The 24877-nt window shown below is 39.3% G+C and overlaps 1 protein-coding gene across 4 annotated transcripts in view; it reads right to left on the bottom strand.

Moving 5' to 3' along the window:
• Nucleotides 1–24877, bottom strand: part of Sorcs1 (sortilin related VPS10 domain containing receptor 1) — a 534948-nt gene that overhangs the window by 149021 nt on the left and 361050 nt on the right. For all 4 annotated transcript variants that reach the window (XM_052183901.1, XM_052183891.1, XM_052183884.1 and 1 more), the window contains exon 6: nt 984–1048. In XM_052183901.1, coding sequence (XP_052039861.1) covers nt 984–1048 — 65 coding nt within the window. The remainder of the gene's footprint in view (nt 1–983; nt 1049–24877) is intronic.

The following is a 24877-nucleotide window of genomic DNA, read 5'->3' as shown; positions in this document are numbered from 1 at the left end:
AGCACTATTATTCTTGCAAAGGTCCCATTTTGGTTCCAGAAAACCATATTATAGCTATTTTAGTTTGGGTTACTAGTACTGTGATAAAATGGCATGACAAGAAAGATGGAGAGGAAAGGTTTTATTTCCCTCACAGTTCCTTATACCAGTTTATAATCAAAGACAGTGAGGATGGGAGCTCACATAGGGCAGGGACATGGAGATATGAGTTAATGCAGAGGTCTTAGAGGAGTGTTGTTTACTGTCTTGCTCCCCATAGCTTGCTCAGCCTGGTTTCTTACAGAACCCAGGACTACCAGCCCACCAGTGGCTACACTGACAATGGACTGGGCCCTCCATGTATCACTAATTCATAAACTGTCCTACAGGCTTGCCACAGTCTGATATTATGAAGACATTTTCTCAATTGAGGCTCCAACCTCTCTGATGACTCTAGCTTGGGTCAAGTTGATGTAAAATTAGCCAGTACAGTAGCTCACAATGGTTCTTAACTCCAGAGCATCCAATGCTTTCTTCTGACCTCCACATGCACCAGACACACACATGACACAAAAAATCCATGCAGAAAAAGCATTCATATGCATAAAATAAAATAAATATTTTTGAAAATCAATTGCAAAAGTCAGATAGCTAAGAGGAACTCTGAGGTCATTCTTCGTGTCTATACACCTGTCACTCTGCTCCAGGGGAACCCAGGGTATTAGAACTTTATATAAGGGCATATTCATTTGGGTTAGGGTGGTTCCTCTATTGCATCTATCCAAACAGAAATAAATCTGTGTATATACAGACGTAGATCTATAAACCTGTTGGAATTCATGTATTTATGACCAATATTAGGCAAATTCTAGATTCCAGGACACAGAAAACGCCCAAATCTCCAAGTGACCTGGATGGTCACTCCTGTGGCTGTAGACTTGGTTCATTACTGACTGACAGAACTGACACCACTATGAACATGGGGACTCAGTTGATTTACTTACGACCATCCATGGTCCTGGCCTCGAGATGCACAAGGTCTGGTTCTTTGTTCGACCCCATCACGGACCTAAAAAATGACAAAACATAAAAAGGAACATTTCACATTAATAACTTCACATATACCCCAGTGACTCCCAAAGACTGTTAATGCCTGCAGGTTTCAGAGACCATAATCCTGGGAACTTATCCACTCTGTTTATGTCTAATGCTTGACAGCAAAATTTCCCCTTGAAATAAAAACTATAATGAATCCTTTGACTATGGCCAGGCTGAACTGGCAAGGACACTGTGTGTACTTTAGCTCAGATTGGAAACATGTGCTGCAAGTGAAATACATGCATTTTTACAAGCACATCACCAGCTTTATATTGGACTTGATGGACTCATCAGGCAGAATCCGGCATACTGCTTTAGATAGTTTGGCTTGCCCAGGGACTCAGAGCACATTGATCTCATTAAAGTCTGACAATTCAAATTTCTAAAATTCTATGAAGTTTTGCTTACATCGTGTGGCACAGCCAGCCTTAAAAACAGAAAACAACAAAAACAAAAAAGAAACTGTAAGAGTGACAATTCTCAACAGCAGCACTCGACCAATATATCTATAAATAATAAATAAATAAAAAAATAAATAAATAAATAAAATGTAGATGTCTCTCACATTCTAGTATGTCCTAAATCTGTATATTGATGTCAAATGAAAACCTATTTTAAACTCCTTAGAGAACACGTCAAATTGAAAATGATCATTCTGTTATATAAATAAGACAGGCAATCTCGCTATACCCCCAGAATTTTTATAGAGCAGGATCACACAAATGTAAGTATGTTTGTGCTTCATTTTAAGCAGGATTGATGGGAAATTAATTGGCTCCATTTCTATGAAGAAAAGAGTCAAATTCTTCAAAACTGGTCCTGCAGTCTGCCCCCAGCATCCTTGGAGACAGAGAGTTCAAAAGTGCACATCACTTCAGGACTTAACATGGAGTCTCAAACTGCACATACCAGGCTTCATCTCATTTCTGCTGCCAGATGATGAGACACACTAAAAGACTTTGCCACTCCTAAAGTGCTGCATCCATTACACACTCCAGGGTGAGCCTCTGAATGGTTCTGCTGGTCATTTGGAATGCTCTGCTCCAGTTCTGTTGTGGTCTCTCAGATTCTTTTTAAAGACACAATTGAAAAGCCACTTCGGCCAAATATATGCCACTTAGCGAGAATAGCATTTCCTATTAACAAATACTTACTTTTATGTAAACCAGTTAAAATATGGCATAGATTATGCCATAAAAATTACTTCATGAGTTTCATAGATATGAGAGTAGCCTGTTCCATCAAGAAGTACTTGCATGCATAAAACACAGGTACACAACACAAACATACATACACAACGTGTGTGCCCACATACACATCAATATGTGCATATGACAAATATAGCTACTGGGAGAATTTTGTTCTTAAGTATTTATACTCATAGGTCTTGTCATACAATGGTAAAATTGTAAATGTGGAATATAAAAAGGGTAAAAAATAAGGAACATAGAAAGAAAAAAAGGATTAAAAGAGGAAGGAAGCAGGAGAATGAAAAAATACAAAGGTCAACAGATTCAACGAAACAAGTATATTAGCCAGTGTCTTAGGGGGCTTTGCAGAACTCTTTTTATTTGAATTAATCTCCCCAACTCAGAGTCTGAAGCCTCACTAGCTTAGCTATTCTTCATTTTCACAAAAGCAGTCTCCTTAAGGGCCTATTATCATCACAGTCAGTAAGATTTCTCTGATTGATACATGGCCTGAAACTTAAAGTCTATGTTCTAAACATTAAATCCTGCTTTCTTCTTCTCCTCCAAGAAAGCAGATATCTCCTAATAAGGCATTACCATTTCAGTCAAAGAAACCTGTAAAATGAATTTGAATGCTTGGCATCACTGGAAATAGATTGAATACATGCAGAAAGTGACCGCTCCACGGTCATTGTAGTTAAATATCACGGGGACTGCCAGTGCATAAGTACTGTTCTCCATCTCCCAACACTCAGATGGTGCCCGAACCTACAGGTGATTTTCTCTGACAAGATCTCAAGCCATGAGCATTAAAAATGAAACGAGACATTGGGGAGTGGCTCAGTGGGTAAGAGACTTCTCTCTACATGTAGGAGGACCTGAGTTTGAACCCCAACGGGCCTTGTAAAAAGCCAAGCACGGCTTCACATGCATATAACATGCACAGCACTGGAGGTGGAGAAAAGCTGACTCAGGGTGCCCCATGGCGAGGCCAGACTAGGCTAAATGGCTGACCTTCCAGACCCTGCTTCAAGGCAATATGACTGAGAGTAAAAGAGGAAGATACTGGATTTCCTATTCAAGCACCTGTATGTATATTGATGATCAAGGGCATGACACACTAACATACATGTATCACATATGCAGTGATCATTACACACGCACACACACACAGGTAAACAACCTCTTCTATGTGATTATATAAACGTTTGTGTGAACTGTAAAGACATGGAAAATTCTAGTATGGTAGTCAGTATTTGCTTTACAAAATATATGATGTTGCTCCATCTTGGAGACTGAAAGCATGCTTCAATAAAACATGAAAAAAAGGTCCAAAATAATTTATTTGAAGGTTTAATTTACCTTGTCTTAGGTCAGTTATAAAAGTTTCTTCCTCTTTGAACTAAATTCTCCAAGACTGTCTCCTGTCTTAGATCTTCCTGGAATCTTCCGACCCCTTCCTTCCTCTGCATTCACAGCTCTTATTGCTGGGTCTCCATTAGAGATGACTGAATTTATACACATTTTCCCTAGATCAATTCTCACTTAGGAGAATCGGTTATTCCTTCAAGACATCTAGAACCATGCTTATATTTTAAATATTTTTAAATGTAAAAAATAATATTTCTGGGACACACACACACACACACACAAATCCTGACCTGATTTGGACTGGTACTTCAGGCCTATCATAGATACTTGAGAGCCTAAGGCCAGAACGATCAGAAGTTCTAAGCAAGCTTGGTCAATTCTGTGAGTGATAAGGAAGGTTAGCTCATAACTGAAAGACTGAATACAAGTTTAGCAGATGTGAGGCCTCTGAATTATCTCTGAGGACTCCACCCAAAGTATCCTTCAGTTCTAAAGAAGGGCTCAGAAGCATTGCTGGTTTTGCTCTTTTCTGTCATCTCATGTTAGTTGAAGAGATGAGTAGGGAACTTAATAATCACCCATGAAGCTAAAAGCAATGGTGGTATTATAAAATTTTGGGGCTAGCGTGGGGGACCACTCACAGAAATGATATATAAAAATTATCATTTTTTATATATCAATATAGATCAATAGTCACACAAAAAATGTGAATATGTAATAGTCCATGAGCTGGACAACATCTACATGAAAAGCAAAATCCACTTATTTACGTATTCTTCATTCCAAGTTCCTGGTGAATAAAATCAAAAGCTTCGACATTCTTCTCATTAGGAATTCAGAATCACAGATGAAAAGGAAAGGGGGTCTAACATCTAGGGTTCCATGGCAACAACCAGGAAAAAATGGTTCTCTTCCTGTAGATAGAGTCTCAGGAAGCAGCCAGGTCAGTGTTGACTATGAAAGCAACTAGATCAGGAATATTCAACCAAGTGATTGATGAAAAAAATGCTGCTGCTGCTGCTGCTGCTGTGTGTGTGTGTGTGTGTGTGTGTGTGTGTGTGTGTGTGAGAGAGAGAGAGAGAGAGAGAGAGAGAGAGAGAGAGAGAGATGGGGGTGTTGCACATTCCACTTACATATAAACAGGAAGCCTAGTCTGAGATCAGAGAGTTCTCCACATCTCCATCTATTAGTGTATCAAGAGAGTTGGAGTTTTCAAAGTAGAACAATACAAACAAGGTTAATCCTGTTAGATGTCACCGTCAAGCACCATTATGCAATGGGAAAGCTTTGCATTTGACAATGAGTCATAAGGTGACATGGAATGAAGTTAATACAGTATGGCTGAAGCTGGGACAGAATGGTATGCCACTCGCCTGGTGTGCATTTAGCTCTGAGTGCAATCCTCAGTACTGAGGGAGAAAATGGAATAAATAAAACATAAGATCAAATAGAATTATGCCACCCCTGCCCATGTGTGGACCTTGAGGGAAACTGAAGTGTAAGTTTCCTGGCCATGCTCTATGTGCTTGGCTGATAAAAGCCCAAAACAGCCTGCTGCAGCCTAGCACCTCTCTGCATCTGGTATCTCAAGTTGCAGTTCCCATTGACAGCTATTTCACGGTAAACCCCTGAGGATCAGGAGATCCAAGCATGTGGAGACAACTAAATCCAGCCTGATGTGGTATCGCGCAGATGCTAGCAGTGCCCTGTCAGCCCTGTGAAATATAGTCAGCCCGATGCAGCCTTTGTAGACATTTTCTACTGAGGAACTCAGAAATGTCACTAGTTTATCATCCTCCTGGCATTTTGTCTGGGGTGATCCCACTTTAATATAGTGCTCAATAAATGGTGCAGAGCCACAAAATGTCCTGAAGTAGATAACTGCAGAGCAGGTATTAAAAATAAATACTGTGACCGGATAGCACCAGATAGCACCTACTTATTCAGATTTAGAAATGCAGTAACATCATCCAGGGAGCAGGCATCTGCAGAGGGACAGAAGCCATGCAGGAAGGAGATTCCTGCTTTCCTGGTTTTGATTCTGATGGAGGACTCATGTAGCCATAGGCATTCTCCTTAAATGCTGCCTTGGATTCTGTCTGCAGAGGCAGTGACGTGCCTGGCAGGCATTAGGAGCCAGACTCCTTGATTTCATTCTGGGCAGCAAGTGTTGTCTCTTCACCTGCCGTGATAGTTTCTAAAGCAAACATTGTCAGGAAATCTCGAGCCGTTCCTGCAACTTTTACTCTTGAACAAGGCAGTTTGGCTCAAGGTCTCGTCTCCTGTGCAACCAGGAAAAAAAAAAAAGACAGGAGGCCTGGATGTCATTTTAACCTCTCTCTTTAGCTGAAGAGACATGTTTTCTTCTTGTTTCTTTCAGTCCAGATCTCAACCCACCAGTTTTTCTAGTAACAAAGCTACTTCCTTTGTACAACAAATAAAGAAACCAGTAAGTAGACAATACAAATCAAAATGAGCATTATTTTGCTGTGCATAATGGCTTACTGAGAAATCAGTACAGGCTGCTTCCGTAAGCCTCCTGTGTTCAAAATCTGTATCTTGTCATCCTTATTCCTCAAGCCAGAAGCCATTTACACAGAGGTTATTTTCATAACTTGTGTGTATGTGAGTGTGCTTGTGTATGAGTGTGCATGTGCTATGTGTACATGTGCATAGGCATGTGTGAGTATACATGTGGTGTGTGTGTATGCATATGTGCGTGTGTGCATGTGGTATATGTACATGGTTATATGTGTGTATGCCTGCAGTATGTGTATATATGTGTGCACATGTGTGTATATGATATATATGTGTGTGAGAGAGAAAGAAAGAGACAGAGAGCTGTGAATAGGAAAATGGTAAGGAATGAGGTGCTGGTGGTGAGTGAAAGAATTCATATAGGTCAGAATGGTCATGACAAGGGTGAGAGGTTTTTTGCACAAACTGCTTGGCATAAGTAAAACTTTCAGTGTAATCATAACATTAGAAGGAAGGAAGGAATGTGCTTCAAGAGCCTGGTCCTTGGCATGGTTTATGACCTTCTATGACACTGCATAACTGAAGTTTGGGGGGGTAGGTTCAAAAAATGGCAACAGTGAAAGATTCCTGAAAGTACAATAACCAAAAAACTGATTCAAAACCAAATGTGAGATGAATCTCAGGTATTCTGTGAAGCGTTCAGAAGTAATGCGTGCATGCCCTCATGGCTGGCTCTCTAAGAGCACAAGACATACACTTTGCACTGTGCGTACCTTTATTCCACACAGTGCCGATGGATAGTCCACACAGACCCTCCACTTAGTTCCAGATTACAGCCTCTTATAATCTCACTGTCTTTACTGTATGCCTTCTGCTCTGACAGAAACACGATGGTCTGATTACAGAAAACAAAGGATTTTAACAGTGTCCTAACATCGTTCCTCAACATGCCACTATTACATTAATGTATCTTTGGATTAAATTATATTCAAATAATTGATTTAAAAAAAATTTCTGCTTGAGTTGCGGACATGAAATTCATACAGACCAACAGCAAGAACAACAAAAACAGTCAATGAAGTTTGGCTTCGTATCAAGACAAGATGTATAACCATTTTTCAAATGACCATAAATTTACTTGGGATGTTTTGTGTTGCAAATCTATGTGAAGTCTAGTTAGTTTTCAGCATGGATGATTATGAAATCAAACTATGGATCAATTCTGAGAAAACAGTGATGATGCTCTATGATCTGCAGTATTACATACTCAGCAAAGACTTAAGTCTTAGTTGCAAAATTAGCACCTCCTCTTTAGCATGAGTCTTTCTCCTTTGTCTCTACAAATGGTAAAATTAGAACTATATTTATTATTTATTGGCAGTAAATATTTACCTCCTATACCTGTTTGACAGACATATGTACCCAGGGTCATATACATATTTCTTAGTCACCTAGTGGATAAAAATTTAGTGTCTACTCTAGGGAATCCATGAGTAGGCGTGAGCAGACCCAGACAAACACATCTCCTGTACTTATTTATCCTCACTGTTTTCCATATTGCTTGTTTGTTACTGAGTGGATTTACTTCTTACATCATTTTTTACTTTTCCAGGCTACTTTATACCCCACCACACTGTCCTACTCTTCTTTGTCTCTGCTTTCTAAACATGTGTAGGCTAGAGAAGAAGAGAAGAATCTGTATACCATGGACCATGGCAAGATCAGTGAACCTGATTCCCAAATAAAAGTCATAGGGCAAGAAAATTTAGAAAATAGATTTTAAGAGAACAACACATCTGATTCTCTAACAAGAGGCATAAGGCCAGTGAGATTCAGAGATATAAATCTAAAATAAACATGGGCACAATTAAAGAGGAACTTGTGAAGTTTTATTACAATTCTCTTTTATCATTTTTAAACTTAGTTTTAGCTAATTTATAAATTTTCCTGATAATAAATCTAGGTGACAGCTCCTTATCAGCTCATGAAACTAATGAAGTAAATCTCTAAGTACTTTATTACAGTCTATTACATGAAAATCTCCAATTTTCTGAGATATTGTCTATTAATAGACCCTAAGTAAATGTGTACATTAATAGAGAAAAAAATTCACTGGGAAGAGGCAGGAAAATAATGGCCAGCATCTCTGTGAAAGTTCTGGGGTTAGGGTGACAAAGTATCAAAAAGGGTGATATGTTGATGCAATAATCTTTTAATTATTATTAATCAACCTTTGTATGAATAAAAATAAAAGCCTTTTAAGTATCAAAAGTGAAATATATATGTTGACTAAGCTTATGGTTTAATAACAAATGTAGAGAGAGTGAAGGGTTGCTTGGAGTGGAAGATAGACCAGAAATTTGCCACATCTCAGACATAAATGCTGGATATCTTACCACCAGGGCTAGAATGGAAGGCTAAATCTGTGAACAAATTGTGGCTGGAAAAAATTAGGTGACCCATCAGAAGGATTGTGTCTGTGCTGATGTTGTACTCAGAGTGAGAGGGGAAGCTCATTGTCCAGCTAGAGCAAGAAAGGCCTTGTTAACCAAGGAACAAGAAGAAAATGACCTTTGCCCTCTCCTTTCTTTAGTTTCTGTGTAAGGATCAAGAACTTCAGATCAGAGAGCAGCACAGGCAGAAGCTTCAAGGCATTGACTCCTGGGCATTCTTCTGCTGGAAATAACCTAACCTGCAGAAATCACATTCCACAAGAGACTCTAACTCTGATGTTTGGAAACAGCTACTTTCAAATAATGTTTTGTTCCAACACATCAAGACAAGGAGAAAAAAGACGAGCACATACCCACTACATGATAGTTTTTCAGTTGTAAGTCAGATATGTGGGAAGTACGTATAAATACTGACCGCAGAAAATATACACAAATTACAACTCAGACTGAAAAGTAATGAAATGTTTTAGTGTCTTCTTGTGACATATACATGAATCTCCCTATATACTTCTGGGCTGCTGAAGAAGGTGAGTTATTGTGGAATCTACTACTCTGTGCGGAATTTTACTAGGGATACTTCCAATTTAACACAATAAAGAACACATGACTAATTCTGAACTGGAATAATTTAATGAAGATTTTCTGTGTCTTTGATGAAGTTCTAAGTATTAGGGATTAGATAGAGAGTAAAATGGAAGAAAATACCAGTATCTCTTTAAATTTTAATGATGAAAACAATGAAATTATATATGTATATAATCATATTATACATAAATATATGTGTATGTGTAGATATATTATGTAAATGTATATTATATTCATACATACACATATATTACAAGTGGTAAGAACATTTCTGGAAGGCTGAATTGGAGATAAAACGTAGAAACTATGAGATTTAAGAATCTCAGAAGAAAATTAACCTCTTGTCATAGGGTCTGGGTCATAGCTGGTGTTTATCCATTAAATGTGAGGCTGGTGTCAGTTAGGACAGTAAGCCAGGCCCTTGTGAGTACATCATCCGTCAACAGTTTAGATGATAATGAATGTTGTGTGCTTTCAGATCCCATATATGATACAAATGGGGGAGAAATGATGGCAGCCATAGAGATAATGTCCGTTCTGAAAGCAATTCATGTGCCTAACTAATAAACAAGATATTCAGACCAGAATGTCAGCTTTCTGCTTTTTTCATAGCTCCATATATCAGCTGTAAAAAGAACAATGTTAATAATAGTTTCTAAAAATAACTGGGCTGGGGACATAGGTCAAGTGCTTGCCTAATAGGGGAAAACACAGACTTCAATCTAATAATTTTCACACAACAATAAGATTGTGTGAAATGTGCAGGAAATGTGGATAGAGGCACTATGCTCAGGGAAGGATCCTTTGAAAATAGAAAGTAAGTTAGCAATGAACAAATTCAAGTTCTTCATTCGACAGGTAAGAAAGCAAAGGCTTCTAAACAACAAAAACCTTCTCCTTAAAGATTGGAACTTCTACCTAGACCTGGAAAGAGATGGGCAGATGGACAGACAAAGGGATTTGGGTAGAGATGAATGTAAAAATAAATACTTTTAGCATCTCTGAAAAAGTAGTGCCATCTTGGAATGTATATACATCATTGAGCAAAAGTTGTAAAAAAATGTAACAATGCTCCCATTTTTTTTTGTTTGCTTTCTAGAATCGTGTAGCTGGGGATTAGAACAATACAGTTGGAAGCATACAATGGAGTTTCTAGAGTTTATAACCAACCTGGGTACTATCTTCTGTACATAACTTCAAAAAGTCAGATGTATATGCCTGTAACCATGCAAAAGATCATGAGTTGGAGGATAGCCTGGGCTACATTGCAAAGCTATGCATCAAATAGCAGCAGCAGCAGCTATAACAATAATAACAACAACAAATAACCTTCAAATATGTGGTCAAAACTCATATTTGTATGTACTGGACAAATTTGAATCCCCAGTAAGAGTGTCTCAACCATCTATGTAGCCACTCCTCCACACTTTATTAACCTACTGTGACATGAAGATGTTCTGTGTCTTTAATTTCTGGTATAATAACCTCTGCAAAATGCTCTAAGAAATTATTGCCCAAATTTACCTTAAATGGGAGAAAAGAGAAATTCAGTTGATAAAGTTTGGAAGGTAGGAGAGATAGAACTGGGTGAGGCTGAAGGAAATTAGATTTATCTTTATTGTAGAGATAAAGGTTTCTAGAGTCTTCAAATTCTTGGAACTTTCTTTGATTATAAAGAATTTCTTGAGTTCTGAGCATGAGGTGTGAGGAATTTGGCAACAGGTGAAGGCAGTGACTTTCTTCGAAAAGACTTTAAAGGCATTGCTAATTTGCTTTCTGACCTTCTAGTCACTAATTAGCAGTGGAGGCCGGTGTGATAATGGGAAATGAATAAAAAACACACCTTTTGATTTTATCACTTGATGTTTGGTTTGTTTATAAGTCCATCTTTCATCATAGATGTGAATTCTTCAGGGTGTCATTCTGCACTCCAGTGTGATAGAAATAGAGTACATGAGAAGATGGAGTGAAAGGGGATCCATGGAGGAGAAGAGATGGGAGAACAGAAGGAGCAGACAAGACGGAAGATCATAAGCATGATAGACGGAGGAAAGGCCGTGTGCTGTCATAGATATGAACTCAAACCCTCCAGGAGAGCTCCATGGTTATCAATCTCATCCTGTAGTAATGACTCTATGTTTGCACAGGCATTTCTTTCCTGCTTTCATAACTAATGTACCACATCATTAATATAACACGGTGTAAGAGAACACTTGATAAACTCTGACAGCTATTATGGGATACACCATGTAATCAGCCTTAATTCATCTTTCTACCATGGGCTGTGGGTGGAGCGCACACATTTTTGTGTTACAGATGCTGCTGGGATGATTGTTTTTACATGTACACGTTAAGCATCTCTAAGTTTTCTGTCCTTTCAATACAAAGTATAAAATGACAACACTGGATCATAAAAAATAGGCCTCAGGAATCCTGCAGAAAAGGGGAGAAAGAATTGTAGGAGCCAGAGGGTACAACCCAAGAAAACTCACAGAATCAACTAATCTGAGCTCACAGAGGCTCACAAAGACTGAAACAAACCAGGTTGCCTGGATGGCCTTGTCCTAGGCCCTCTGCCTATATGTTACAGTCGTGTAGCTTGGTCTTCTTGTGGGATTCCTGATAGTGGAGGCAGGGGCTATCTCTGACTCTTTGCCTTAATCGGACCCTTTTCCTCATACTGGGTTGGCTTATCCAGCCTTAATAATTATTATTGCTGAATAATAAGTCTTAGTACAGCTCAATATGTCATGTTTGGTTGATGTCCATGGGAAGCCTGCTCTTTTTAAGGGAAATGGAATGGTGGATAGGGGTGGGGCAGAAAGGAGGCTGGCATAAGAGCAGGAAGAAGAAACTGAGGTCAGGATGTAGAAAAAAAGAATCATAAGAAAATAACAGGTATTTTAAAAAAATCTTTTGATATATAATGCCAATTTTTATACAAATTATATTCCAGGAATAATATACAATAGTATCTATTTCATGATATCTCAAAAAGTCTATATAATAGCTCATCAAATATTCTATCATATGATGATAGCTTACCTTTTGGGAATTATTCTTACTTCTCATTTGCAAGATTAAGTACTTTTTGCAACACCCCACTCCACCCTACCCCCACACATTGCTAGATCATTAGAGACAGGGAAAAATGAAAATTTCAAGAAACTAAAATAGAATGTTAGACAAATGTAACAGGAAATTCTGCATTATAAAGAAAAAGATATCTGAAAAAAAGCCCGGGTAAATAAAAACAAGGCCTCAAGTTGATATGTGAATTTCTTAACTATGATCATTGGGCTCTGTAATATGACTTAACACTGGTCAGAGCTGGTTTAAGCATATGTGGGGATTTCCTAGAATCTTTAAAAGTATTTATTTACTTAATTTTGTGTGTTTACTTGTGTGTTTGTGTATGTGCATATGTGATATGTGTAAGGACCCAAAGAGGTCAAAAGAGGCACTGAATACCCTAAAACTAAAGTTGTAGATGCTTTTGAGCTGGCACGTGGGCGTTGGAAAGCAAACTTGGATCCTCTGTCAGAGCAGTAAGTGTTCTTAACTGCTGAGCGATCTCTCCAGCCCTTTTCCTGGTGTCTTTATTAATGTATTTCTTAACTCTGAAATTACTTAAAAGTTCAAATATTGTGGGAGGGAAAACTATATCCAAAGTTTATAAAAATATACTGAATTATAGAAAAACTAAATAGGGTGATAACCCATGTCTTAGGAATGCAGCATTGCGGTGTGGCTTATAGCGGGCATTTTGTCTTTCATTCTGTAAAGACAGTAAATAGATCAGGCTAGGCCATTTCAGCTGTAGTTGGTTCATGGTTCCTGGGTTTCAAAATCACACCAATGAACCTATGGTATACTTTTTAAGTGGAAAAGTTATAAAAATGTCCTTTTCCAAAAAGGTATATTTACGTGGTGTGTGTGTGTGTGTGTGTGTGTGTCTGTCTGTCTGTCTGTCTGTCTGTCTCTCTTGTCTGTCTGTCTGTCTTTTAGTGTGTGCAGGTGTCAGCAGAGACCAGAAGAAGATATGGGGTCCCCTGGAGATCTAGTTGCAGGGAGTTGCGAGTGGCCTGGTATGGGTACTGGGAACTGAATTCAGGTCCTCTGCAGGAGCAGTGCAACTCTTACACCCTGAACATTTCTCCAGCCCCATAATAATGTTTTTCATTATGAGGCTACTTTTATTCATTTTTCTCAGTAGCAAACAGCACTGATACCAGTGTACCTATTTATTCTTGTTTTAAATGCCCAAATTTCATGCACTGCATTAATATTTTGAGCACAGGAGCTGTGGAAGACTTGAACATGAGGAATGTTTAGGAGGGCTGGGTGCTAATGTCTGAACTGCATTCCTCTCTTGTTTTCCTAGGTATCTTGTTTTCTAGGACTGCAAAATTGCTCAGAAGCACAGTTGCTTATAGGAGAGGTGAGACCCACCACTGTGCTCTGTAGAATGGCAATTCAGAAACTGCACAGGCATAAATATTCTACAAGTTTCATTCTGTCACCATAGAGGCCCAAACTTGCTCTGCTCGGCACATGATAATGGCTTTGTAATTCAATTATCGGTAATAGTAACGTCTTCTGGAATTTATCTGCTGTAAATGCGGCGCTCGTGTAAAAGTCTTTACCATAAATCTTATGGATGCAGGTTCTGTCCACACCCTGGAGCACATCTTGCCATGCCTGGGAAGCCTTGACACTTTTCTTTAAATTATGGGATTGCTTTGCTTAGAGGTGTTGATGTCTTAAGTGCCAGGGCCAACAATAAACAACATTGGGACAGGTCCATTTCCTCTTGTTACTCTAGTTAAGAGGAACATAGATCCTGATAGGCAGCAAAGTCCTGTTCTCATTTTAAAAGGCTCTCGGCATTCATTTCTCTAGCCCTTCGTAGCTGAGATCCCTGCAAGCCATGGGAGGCCAGATGGAATGCCCTCTAAATTCTCCTGGAGTGCTGAGAGTCTGACAGAGAACAGTGCCAGGGATGGCCACCTGACCTATCCTGACAAACTGCCAACTGCTCAGTGCTGTGGCTCCTCCACCCTATCTTCTTCATGATTAGGTACTAAGACAGCCTCAGCTAACCTTTCATAGAAAAAAAAATATCTGGGGCTAACTCACCCCCAAATCCATTCGTCAAGTCCACTCATCACACACACTAAGAGCTGGAAGCCTAATTCATCCCTGCTCCAAATCCTTATTTTGTGTTTAATTTTAATACCTTTTAAACCAGTAGATGTCTCATGATGATCAATGTAGTTAAAATGATATGTTTTAGTGATTCACAAAATAGTAGTATGTATTCATTTAGTTAAATTTTAGATTCGATGTTAATGAATGATATGTGTGTGGTATTTGGCAGGCATTTTACATTGTAATGTGTCTTTAATCAAGTCTCTATCTATCCATCTGTCCGTGTGTGTGTGTGTGTGTGTGTGTGTGTGTGTGTATTTGGCATTGTGCTTAAGCATCAGACAGCAGGGGCCATGTAGAAAAAAGGAAAAACCATCCTTATATGCAGTCAATCACACAACACACATACACACACACACACACACACACACACAGAGAGAGAGAGAGAGAGAGAGAGAGAGAGAGAGAGAGAGAGAGGTTACTCTAAACCTCAGGAAATAGAGAAGTGTGATGACTCAAGGAGAAAGGAAAAACATCTAAAAATGGATAATACGACATATGCAAATATCGTTTGTATACTTATAAATGCTTTACATTATATGAGGAGGAAATCTCATGTCAGGTGGAAGCATAATTTTGTTTGCTTTACCGAGGAACACTTTGGAACGGGAGTGGTATAGCTTATGTTGTGCTTTCATGAGCAGAATTCCAGAAAAAGCATTGTGACTGCACCCAGAAACCAAAGGTGGATCAACCAGAACCACATGCAAAACCATGGTAAATCCTAGAAGCCTTTGAGATTTCAGTGAGGTATGCTCACTATCATTAAATTAACTTCCTTTAATATAATTACAAATTAGGACTCCAGAGTTATGGCCGACCCTTCTTTCCCTCTCATTCCTGCCAGTGCTTGGCACTTTGACATCAGAGGGATTCGTCGAAGAAACCAGGAGATGTGATTGAATCTCTATTGTGAAAAGATAGAGAAGCTGCTCCCGAGGGGGACAGAAAATCATCAAGATAAGGGGACGGGAATCGATGGCGGCCATTAGTGAGTGGAGACTGGAGCAGAAGCGGTGAGCTCATACTGCACAAAGACACATTCACTGTCATTTGTAAGGCAAACTTGCTAATCACAGGAAAAGATTAAGAAGTGAAGGAAGGTGCAAGAGGCATGGGAAGCAGCACTCATGTGGAGATCATTAACTTCTGGAGAAGAGATAAAACTCCCGCCACTCCAGGGTAATGAAACTGCTCTTATCTGGCTCTCCTAATGCAGGTGCAGTTAATGTCCCAGCACAGCGCTTACGATGAGTCTCAGAACACCTTCCTGTGACTGCCTGTGCTCTTCATTGAATTGCCCATGGTTCAGCTCACAATGTGGGGCTCAGAAGCAAGAGAGGTAGTCACCAGGGATGAGAGAGATGAGAAAGTCTGAAGTCCAAAGCAAATGGTTTCTGATTGTTCTGAAGTCCTAAGAATACTGTACCAAAAAAGGTATGAAGAGATAGCATTACTCTCATGCATGTAGTGTGCATACTTACATGTATACAAAATAAATATACATGTATACTTATTTTGCTTCATCTAAGGTAGAATACAAGGTATACAGAAACATGTGAATGGCAGAGTCTTGGCTTTTGATTGCCTCTTAGCAGGAGCAGGAAGGAGGAAATAAAAAAGACATATTTGGAGACTATATTAATGTTTTTCTTGCTGATAATAATACTATTTCATTTTTAGTTTGCAAAATAGGACTTTGCTAAAGAAAACTGACATCTTGGTTCCTATAGCTAGTGAACATGGAATCTGAGATTGAACTTAGATATGCTGACCCAAAACATATGTTATTCCAACCAGTGACCCAAAGCGACCTGAACCTGCTATGCTGTATTAAATTTCGGGAAGAAACAGAAGTAATAATTAACTTTGAAGAAGTAAACAGAGCACCATGAAGAAGGCAGACAATAATCAATCTAAATGTCTATGTTCCCACCCAAAGATGGTAAGTTCATTGCAAATCATCTGTGTATATGCTTGGGCAGCCAAGGATAAGGGCTCTGAATTGGGATAAGAGCCCAGGCATATAGTAAACAGGCTGTAGGGGGTCTAGGATTAAACGTTTTACTCATTCAAAGTATCATGGAGGTGAAGAGTATACTAGACATAGGGTTGCAGCTTGGGGTACCATAAGTATGTCCTTAGTCAGACATACATAGTTTTAAATGTCATCACTATTATCTACCAATGTTTAACGAGGTGAAGTGAATAAATATCTATGAGACTCAGCATTTTTACTTACCTTCCAATCTGTTGCTCATTTAAAATGAGTATGAAAACATCCACACATAAGAAGTATCTCTTATGGATGCCTTTCCATTACCCTCTCCTCTTTCCGTACTAAAAGCATAAGGCAATTCTGTCTCATGAACATTCCTTACTATTTGGTCATGTCACTTGCTGAGGTTGATTCTACCCCCAGGTATAACTAGGGACATGCTGCCTAATAAGGCCCTTAAGATTAAATTCCAGGATTTTGGTTGGACTGAGCTTTTGGTTAGGAGACACAAGCAGTGCATAGGGTACACCAAAGACAGAGACTGCATCTTGTGCAGGGGAGGGTGGGGCTGACAGGGAGAGAACATGACCTGATCCATTTAATAAGCCTGTTGATCTCAAGGAACATACAGTCAGACTCTCTGTTGCTTCAGACCCACGAATAAACATCTGTTATTTTATTACTTATGTAGGCTGAATTTTTATTGTATCTTGACAGTCTTGATCAATTTATACAATTAATGCAAATACTTAATAAGCCCCAAATGTAGTCAATATACAACAAATAGGATTTGTTATTTATTGTCTAAGACTACCAAAGGATGTCAGTCATACTTATTACACTGAACTATGGGAAGCAATGACACAATCGATATAATTTAGTACCCACTGTGTACAGTTTCTCCATCTCCTTCTATGGTTGACTCTGAGGAGTAACCTCAAGTTCTCAGGTTTGAATGGTAAGTGCTAAATTTTATCCACTGATCCATCTCATTGACCTAAAGACTAATTTTTAACAGCTCCAAATTGTCATGTTAGTTTGACATAGACAGTTGACAGTCACTATTCAGCTGACCCCCTCTTAAAGGCAGCCCTTTTATATAAACAAATATTACAAAGTAAGCACAAACAAATTTTCAGTCAAATGGAATTTTCTTAAGAATATTTTTTAAACTTAGCGAATTGTTTCATGATTTGTAGTAAGGACTATTTTCCAGGTTTTAAATACCGAATTTTGCCCAAGCACCAAACCAAATTGTTCAACCTTTTAGAAATAATTGGGCTATGGACAGAAATGCATTTTTAAGACATTTGGGTGAAATGCCTCCAAATTCTTCAATGCTTAATGCATGAACTCAGCTCTTTCTAAATTATCAGGCTAAAATGAATATATAATTTTACAAATTCAACAATATTTGGTCTTTTCTTCTTGTGGGATAAAGATAAAAAACATTTTTTTCCTTGAGTTTGATTGTTAGTACCACAAGCAAGAGCAAAACGCCAGATACATTTAAGTTTCAAGGCTCTTAGTGTTGTTCTAGTGGATAACTTACACAGCTTTTCTCTTTCATTAAAATGAGGCAACAGCTACAACGTCACAACAGTATCCTAATGATCAAAGGCCATTGTTTATTGGGTGCCTATACCATTACAGTTTGTACTTAAATACAAAGCTGGGGACTTAAATATAAAGGTGTTCATGGCATTGCAATAATTCTCTGATCTCCCATCTGTATTTTTTCCCTAATGAGAATTTATCCTTCCTTCTTTAATATAGAATCTCTTTAAGAGTTTTTATTTTCTTCATTAACAGTTACACATCCCTTTGGCTATGAAGCATGCCATTTGATTGAATCTGGTTCAGTTCCCAGAATAAATAACTGACTTTCATGTATAGTAAATATTTCACCTTCTGTGTTTATAATCATAGTCAGTCCATTTTTGATCTCTGAAAATAGAGAGCATGCAGGGAAACTGATGGAACTACTAAACTATTATTAAACTTATATTTAGGCTGTAAGCCTAAAGATAAGAATGTCCATTCTGTGCCCTAAAGTAGAGAAGGCCATTCTAAGAATAAAACCAACACCTGTGAAATGGAGGCAATAGATACAAAGTTAGCCTATTGTGGATGATTCTGTTACTTCTAGTCAGTGGACTCTGCACATAATTCTTGGTGATACACAAATGGCTTCATTTCCCACAATCCCTTTCTTAGTAGATAGTAAAGCTTGCACTTACAGTGTCTCTAAGGCTCTTACCCATCAACTGTCTTCCCACCATGACATGGATTTCTCACACAGGAAAGGGCATATTTATGACTGTCCTCAGTTAAATAAGAAGAAAGGCTCACGCATTTAAAGCAACATTGTGCTTAGACATGTTTTATGCAAGGTCTTAAATCACGTCTGGAAGGAATATAAAATCTTGGAATGAAAGTGGCTACTTATAGTAGTTATGACAGTATTGATAGCAATCACTAGATAAGGTAAGAATAAGATGTTGCATCCCATAATTATTTACAATTGGCATTGATTGCTTCCAGGGGCGGTGTGACTATTGCCTCTCACAGATAATTTTCAAGAGAGCTTGATGATGTGGAAAACCTATGATTTTATCTTCATGTTCTGCGCCCCTGTGGAAAGTGCTATGTCATTACCCATGGTCATTTAATGATTCAATTTAACACTGGAGAAAACCACCTGAGAACTAGTCACACCCTCCTTCTAGGCTGGTGCAGCAGTGATTAAAGGACATATCTTTTAATTAAAGCTGGATGAAAACTCCTCAACAATTTCATGGTTTCTATGTAATTTGAAGCAAGTTGTTTCCAGGAGTGAATATAATAACACACATTGCTTTGATTGACAGATTTTTTTTTTTTGAACTCAGGAAGTGGCTCAGTGTCAGAACACACTGACTGTGTGGCCATAGATCAAGAGATTTCTCCTGGAGCTGTGGTGCTGTGCATCTTACAGGATGCTTTGCCCCCTTTGGAGATGGCAGGCAAGTTGAAACACACGGGGGTTAAATACCAAATATATTTGGAAAGATACAAAGACAGACACTACACCCAAGTGACCTTTGAACTATAACTACTCATCTGTCTAAGGCATTAGATTTCCAGCTCTAGGGTGAGCAGCAGAGGCAGTAGCATCCATGCATGGAATAGAAGTGGACATTGGAGATAGCCATCACTGAAATCATGACCTTTTTACGGTCCACCTATGTAGCCTTGGTCTAATTACTTAATCATTCTTTGCCTTAGACTTCTCTTGTTAACGATGCTAATGAGTAGCTTCTCTCAGAAAAATGATTATAAGAATTAAAGAGCTTTAACTTTCACACTGCTAATGCTTCATTGGGAAAAATGTGGTTTCATGTTCACAATAGAAAAAGCAATACAATTCTACTGATTTTACAGAGTGGATAGACAAACTAGAATTCACAAACAATAGTGTGCAGTGCCCTTGAAAGGTGATGATTTTGTGACATTTTGCTGATGTAGAAATCTACTTCTAAAATAAAACCTTTCTTCAAAGTATTAATAAGAAAGGATGAGTTATCACGAGTGACAGGGGAATGAGGTCTATCTTGCTTACAATAATGCCACATGAAAATAGGAGTCCATGTAAGTCTGAAAATATGGTGCACTGAGCATCGTGGTGCACTGAATATCCGTTACCTGGACATATCTTCAGCTTGATACCCTTCCTTATCTAGCCATTTTAGTAATGCTTTCCCTTATTTTTATTGCTAAGGAACACACTGAAACAAAACAAAAGCCCTCCTGCCTAGTCTCCTGAATTCTACTGTATATACTGCAGTGCTACAGTCCATGTGCATATATGTGCAGCCTCTGGTAAACCTGAGTTATGGAAAAGCTGGTCCTTTATAGCTGTTCCACTGGTAAATATCACTATCATCTCCATGATAAACTGGGAGGATTACACTTTTTTAAAATATGTATCTGTGTTATATATAAAGTACACACGCCACCACCAACAAACAACAACAACAACATCAACATCAACAATAGCAACAAAAACAAACTACCCAAAACAGAAAAGAAAGTAGTGGATGAGGGGGTTGACTCTTTTTTTTTAGATAAGGACTTTATAATATTTAGATAAAATAGATAAAATTAGGATAGCTCATGAACATGGAAGAAAATGAAATATCATCCTGAATGATGTAACTTTAGACCCAAAGTGACATATATGGTATCTACTCATTAATAAGTAGATATTAGCCAAAAAAGTATAGGATGCTCAGGATACAATCCACAGAACTCAATAAGGTTTACAAGCCAAAGGGCCCAAGTGAGTATGGCTCAATCCCAATTAGGAGGGAAAAGAAAGCAATCACAGGGAGGGAGAGGGAGAACCTAGATGGGAGAGGGGACAGGGAGGGGGAGGGAGGAGCATGATCATGCATGGGGGCCAGGCAGGACTAAAACCCTGAGGGCTAGCAGAAAAAATGGAAACAGGCAACCTCAGAAGGTGGAGGACTCTTCAGAAGGTACCGGAGACCTGGGAGGTAAGAGTCTCTAGACTCAAATGGAAGCACCTTGGATGAGGTGCTCTATAGTAGGGAGGGGGAACTTGTAGAATCCACCTCTGGTGGAAGGACAGGCATCAGGTAGAGGGATGGAGTTGCCATCCCACAGTCAAAAGCCATTGTTCTTGTCTAAAGGAACTGCAGGGATAAAAATGGAGAAGAGCCTGAGAGAAAAAGAAGTCCAGTGACAGGCCCAGATTGGGATCCAGCTCAAGGGGAGGCCCCAGGGCCTGACACTGCTACTGATGCTTTGCTATGCCTTCAGAAAGGAGCCAGCCATGGCTGCCCTTGGAGAGACCCAACAAGCAACTGAAAGGGTCAGATGCAGATACTAACAGCTGTCCATTGGTTAATGGACAGAAGCCAGGAACCCCTGTGGCTGAATTGGGGATAAACTGGAAAAAGCTGAGGAGAAGGGTGGCCCCATGGGAAGACCAACAGTTTCAACTTACCTGGACCTCCTAGAGTGCTCAGACCCTAGGCCACCAATCGGGCAGCATACACCTGCTGATATGAGACCCCAACACTGGTCTGGCCTCAATGAGAAAGGCACCTAACCCTGGAGAGTCTTGACAGCCCAGGAAGCAGGGATGTCTGATGTGGTGTGGGTGGGGAACTGGGAACAGCCTCATGGTGATGGGTGCAGGGAGGAGGTGGCAGTATGGGATGGGGAGCAGTTGGGGAGTAGATAAGGAGGATGAAGACTGGAATGTAAAAAGAATTTTGAAGAATAAATAAACATTATTTTTAAAAAAAGAGGAATTTTAAAAGGGGGACAGGGGAGAGGACTCATCACATAAGAGTTGCTCTCCCCAGAAGACATGATAGGGTTTCCAGCACCCACATGGTGGCTAACAACCACCTGTAATTCCAGTTCCAAGGGTATTTGATGACCTCGTCTGGCTTCTGTAAGCATTGCATGCATGTGACTCAAAATGCAGGCAAAACACGTCTACACATACAATAGAAATAAACAATCTTTAAACATGCTGACCCTAGTGGAGACTGAAAAGGATACAGAGCTGGATCCCCAGATCTGAGAGAGTTCAACTTGGTTTTTGAACGGGTATTCCCAACATGGCCAGCCACAGTTGACACAGAACCAGGCTTTAAGGCAACCAGTCAGTCAGCCATGGCATTTTATGATAGGGGAAGAAGGGTTGTTAGTTGGGGCTAGAGCTATCTTCCAGGATACAAGAGTATATGACAGGCAACGAGGAAGACCTGAATTCAAGTACCTAGCACCTGTGTAAAAAGCCATGGATGTCTTCAGCCTCAGCACTGTAAGAGAGAGAGAGAGAGAGAGTGTGTGTGTGTGTGTGTGTGTGTGTGTGTGTGTGTGTGTGTGCATGTGTTCAGGTAGAAGTCAGAGACAGGATGATTTGTGGGACTTGCTGGCTGCCAGCCTAGCTCCAGGTTCACTGAGAAATACTCTCTCAAGGACATAAGGCAGAGTAGTAGAGCAGACATACCACTTGATATCCTAGTGTGCACTCCTACACACATACACACATACACACACACATACACACACATACACACATACATACACACACATACACACATACACACACATACGCACAGACACACACACAAACACACAGACACACACAGATACACACACGCATAGCAGAAACAAAACAACAAAAGGAAAGAAGAAGAAACTGAGGAGGAGGATAACCCTGTAGGAGGACCAGCAGTCTCAATTAACCTGGACCCTGGACTGGATAGCCAACCAGGCAGCATATACCAGCTGATATGAGGCCACCAACACAGATATAGCAGAGTACTGCTGGGTCTGAGTTTTGTCAGAGAAGATGCACCTAACTCTCAAGAGACAGGAGGCCCCAGGGAGTTTGGGGGAGGGGGAGTTACAGAGGAAATCCTCGTGGAGACAGGGTATTGGGGAGGAGGTATGGGAAGGTTGGTGGTGGGGACGAATAAAATCTGAAGTGTAAATATATATATATATATATATATATATATATATATATATATATATATATATATATATGACAAAGAAAAGAAAAAGAAGTGGTCTTACTCCACATTGACATTTCTAAACTTTGTCAGGTCTCTCCTCACCTTGTCCTTGTCCTTGTCCTCCTTCTTCCTCTGAGACACTATTCTCCCTGTAGCTCCTCTAGCATGAAACCTATAGTGATCAGTTTCCGTGGTATTACGAGTAAAGACACGCATCACCATACGAAGTTTATGCAGTGCTGAGGACTGAACTCAGGGCATTGTGTATGTTATGCAAACCGTCTAACTGAGCCAAATCCCCAGCCTCTACATGAGCTTTATAAAACATCCCTAGGACTGAGCTTTGGTATTAAATAGCTAATTAGGGGACTCAACTCTAAGGAAGACTCATTCTCTGTCACTACCAAGTGACATTAAGTGGACTCATCAGGTTACATTAAAATATGCACTTATATAATAAGCTAAAAGCCATGATATAATGAATTTAAGGGAGAGTGGGAGGTCACAGAAGGACTTTGAGAGAGGAGAGGGCAGACATGTAAATACTCTATGCATATATGAATTTTAGAAAAAAAAAGAAATAAAATTTCTCTAACAAACCTCTCTAGCTTTCAAAAACCACAGGGACTTTAACGAAGTATTTGAAATTATGAAGTGCAAGTGCTGGATGTGGTAGGACCCACATTTAATTCCAGTGTCTGGAAGGTAGAGGCAGGAGGATCATAAGTTGAAGGCTAGCCACATGAACATAAGGATTGTGAGGCCACTCTGGCTTTCAGGAGACCTTATCTAACCAAACACACACACACACACACACACACACACACAAAACAACAGGTAAACAAACATGTGCTCTTTGAGGTAAGTGTAAAGGAAGCAGAGAGGCTGTGGGCAGCAGGTTGTCCCCCCCATCATGTCATTCCAATGTGATTTCAGAAGGGATAGCAAGATAATAGATACTTTTACAGCCTTTGTTGCAGAAATTATTGGCTCCAGAATGCCACTGTCCTGGTGATTCTGAATTATTTAAGTAAGGAATACATAGTCTCCTGTGAGCTAGTTTAAGCTAAGCATTGGGCCAGGTTGGGTGTCTCTTCTATGGGCATTTCTGGATGAACTAGTGTTTGCTCTTCTGGGTGAGGATACACACTCTGACATTCTCACTAAATAGAATATCAAAATCACACCAGAATGTTCCAAACCTTGTTCTTAACTCTACTTGGATTTTGGGTTGGAAACACAAAAGCCAAAATTAACTTTTGTCACTTGGTTGATTTTCAAATTGAGTCACCTATTGTCATAGAGGAGGCTACCTATTAGGAGCATGGTGAAGAAAACCAAGATTATGATTTTCCTGGCTTCATTTCTGTTCTATAATTTTTTGCCTCCTCCTTACTCTCTATTATTTCTTTTTCATATGCATAATGCTTTGTAACAAATGGTTTGCTATTTATGTTCAATAGACATTATTTATCTCTACGTGAATTTTTATAGTAAACTTATTTGTAACTATTTAAAATATAAGGGTATGTGCATAATTGCAGCTCACTGTAAAAAAGGTATAGGACAATTCTGTCACAACAGTCTTGCAAATGTAAATACCTCTGTCATCTACAGCTATACTGGTAGATTATGGGCTGTATATCTATGTTCCTCCTGATATAAAAATAAAGGACTAAACTGAAGAGATTGAATTTGGAGTTGGCCAAGCCTTTAGAAGGTGATTCATTTTATAAGAGCTCATGAGAGTGAGGTTACCAAGGTTTAATTTGTGTTTTTGTGACAATGAGAAGACAGACCAGGGCCCTTCTTTTATCCACAAAGATACAGCCATATTCAGGTCAAGAGGAGAGCCCACATCAGGAAGTAAATCTGATTGCACCTTCACCTTGAACTTCCCAGTCTTCAGAATCTCACATAGACACTGTCTTAGTCAGGGTTTCTATTCCTGCACAAACATCATGAACAAGA

This window comes from Apodemus sylvaticus, chromosome 1 (assembly GCF_947179515.1).
Source record: "Apodemus sylvaticus chromosome 1, mApoSyl1.1, whole genome shotgun sequence".
Classification (NCBI taxonomy): Eukaryota; Metazoa; Chordata; class Mammalia; order Rodentia; family Muridae; genus Apodemus; species Apodemus sylvaticus.
Note: the sequence above shows the minus strand (reverse complement) of the source record. Positions and strands in the feature narration are given on the sequence as shown.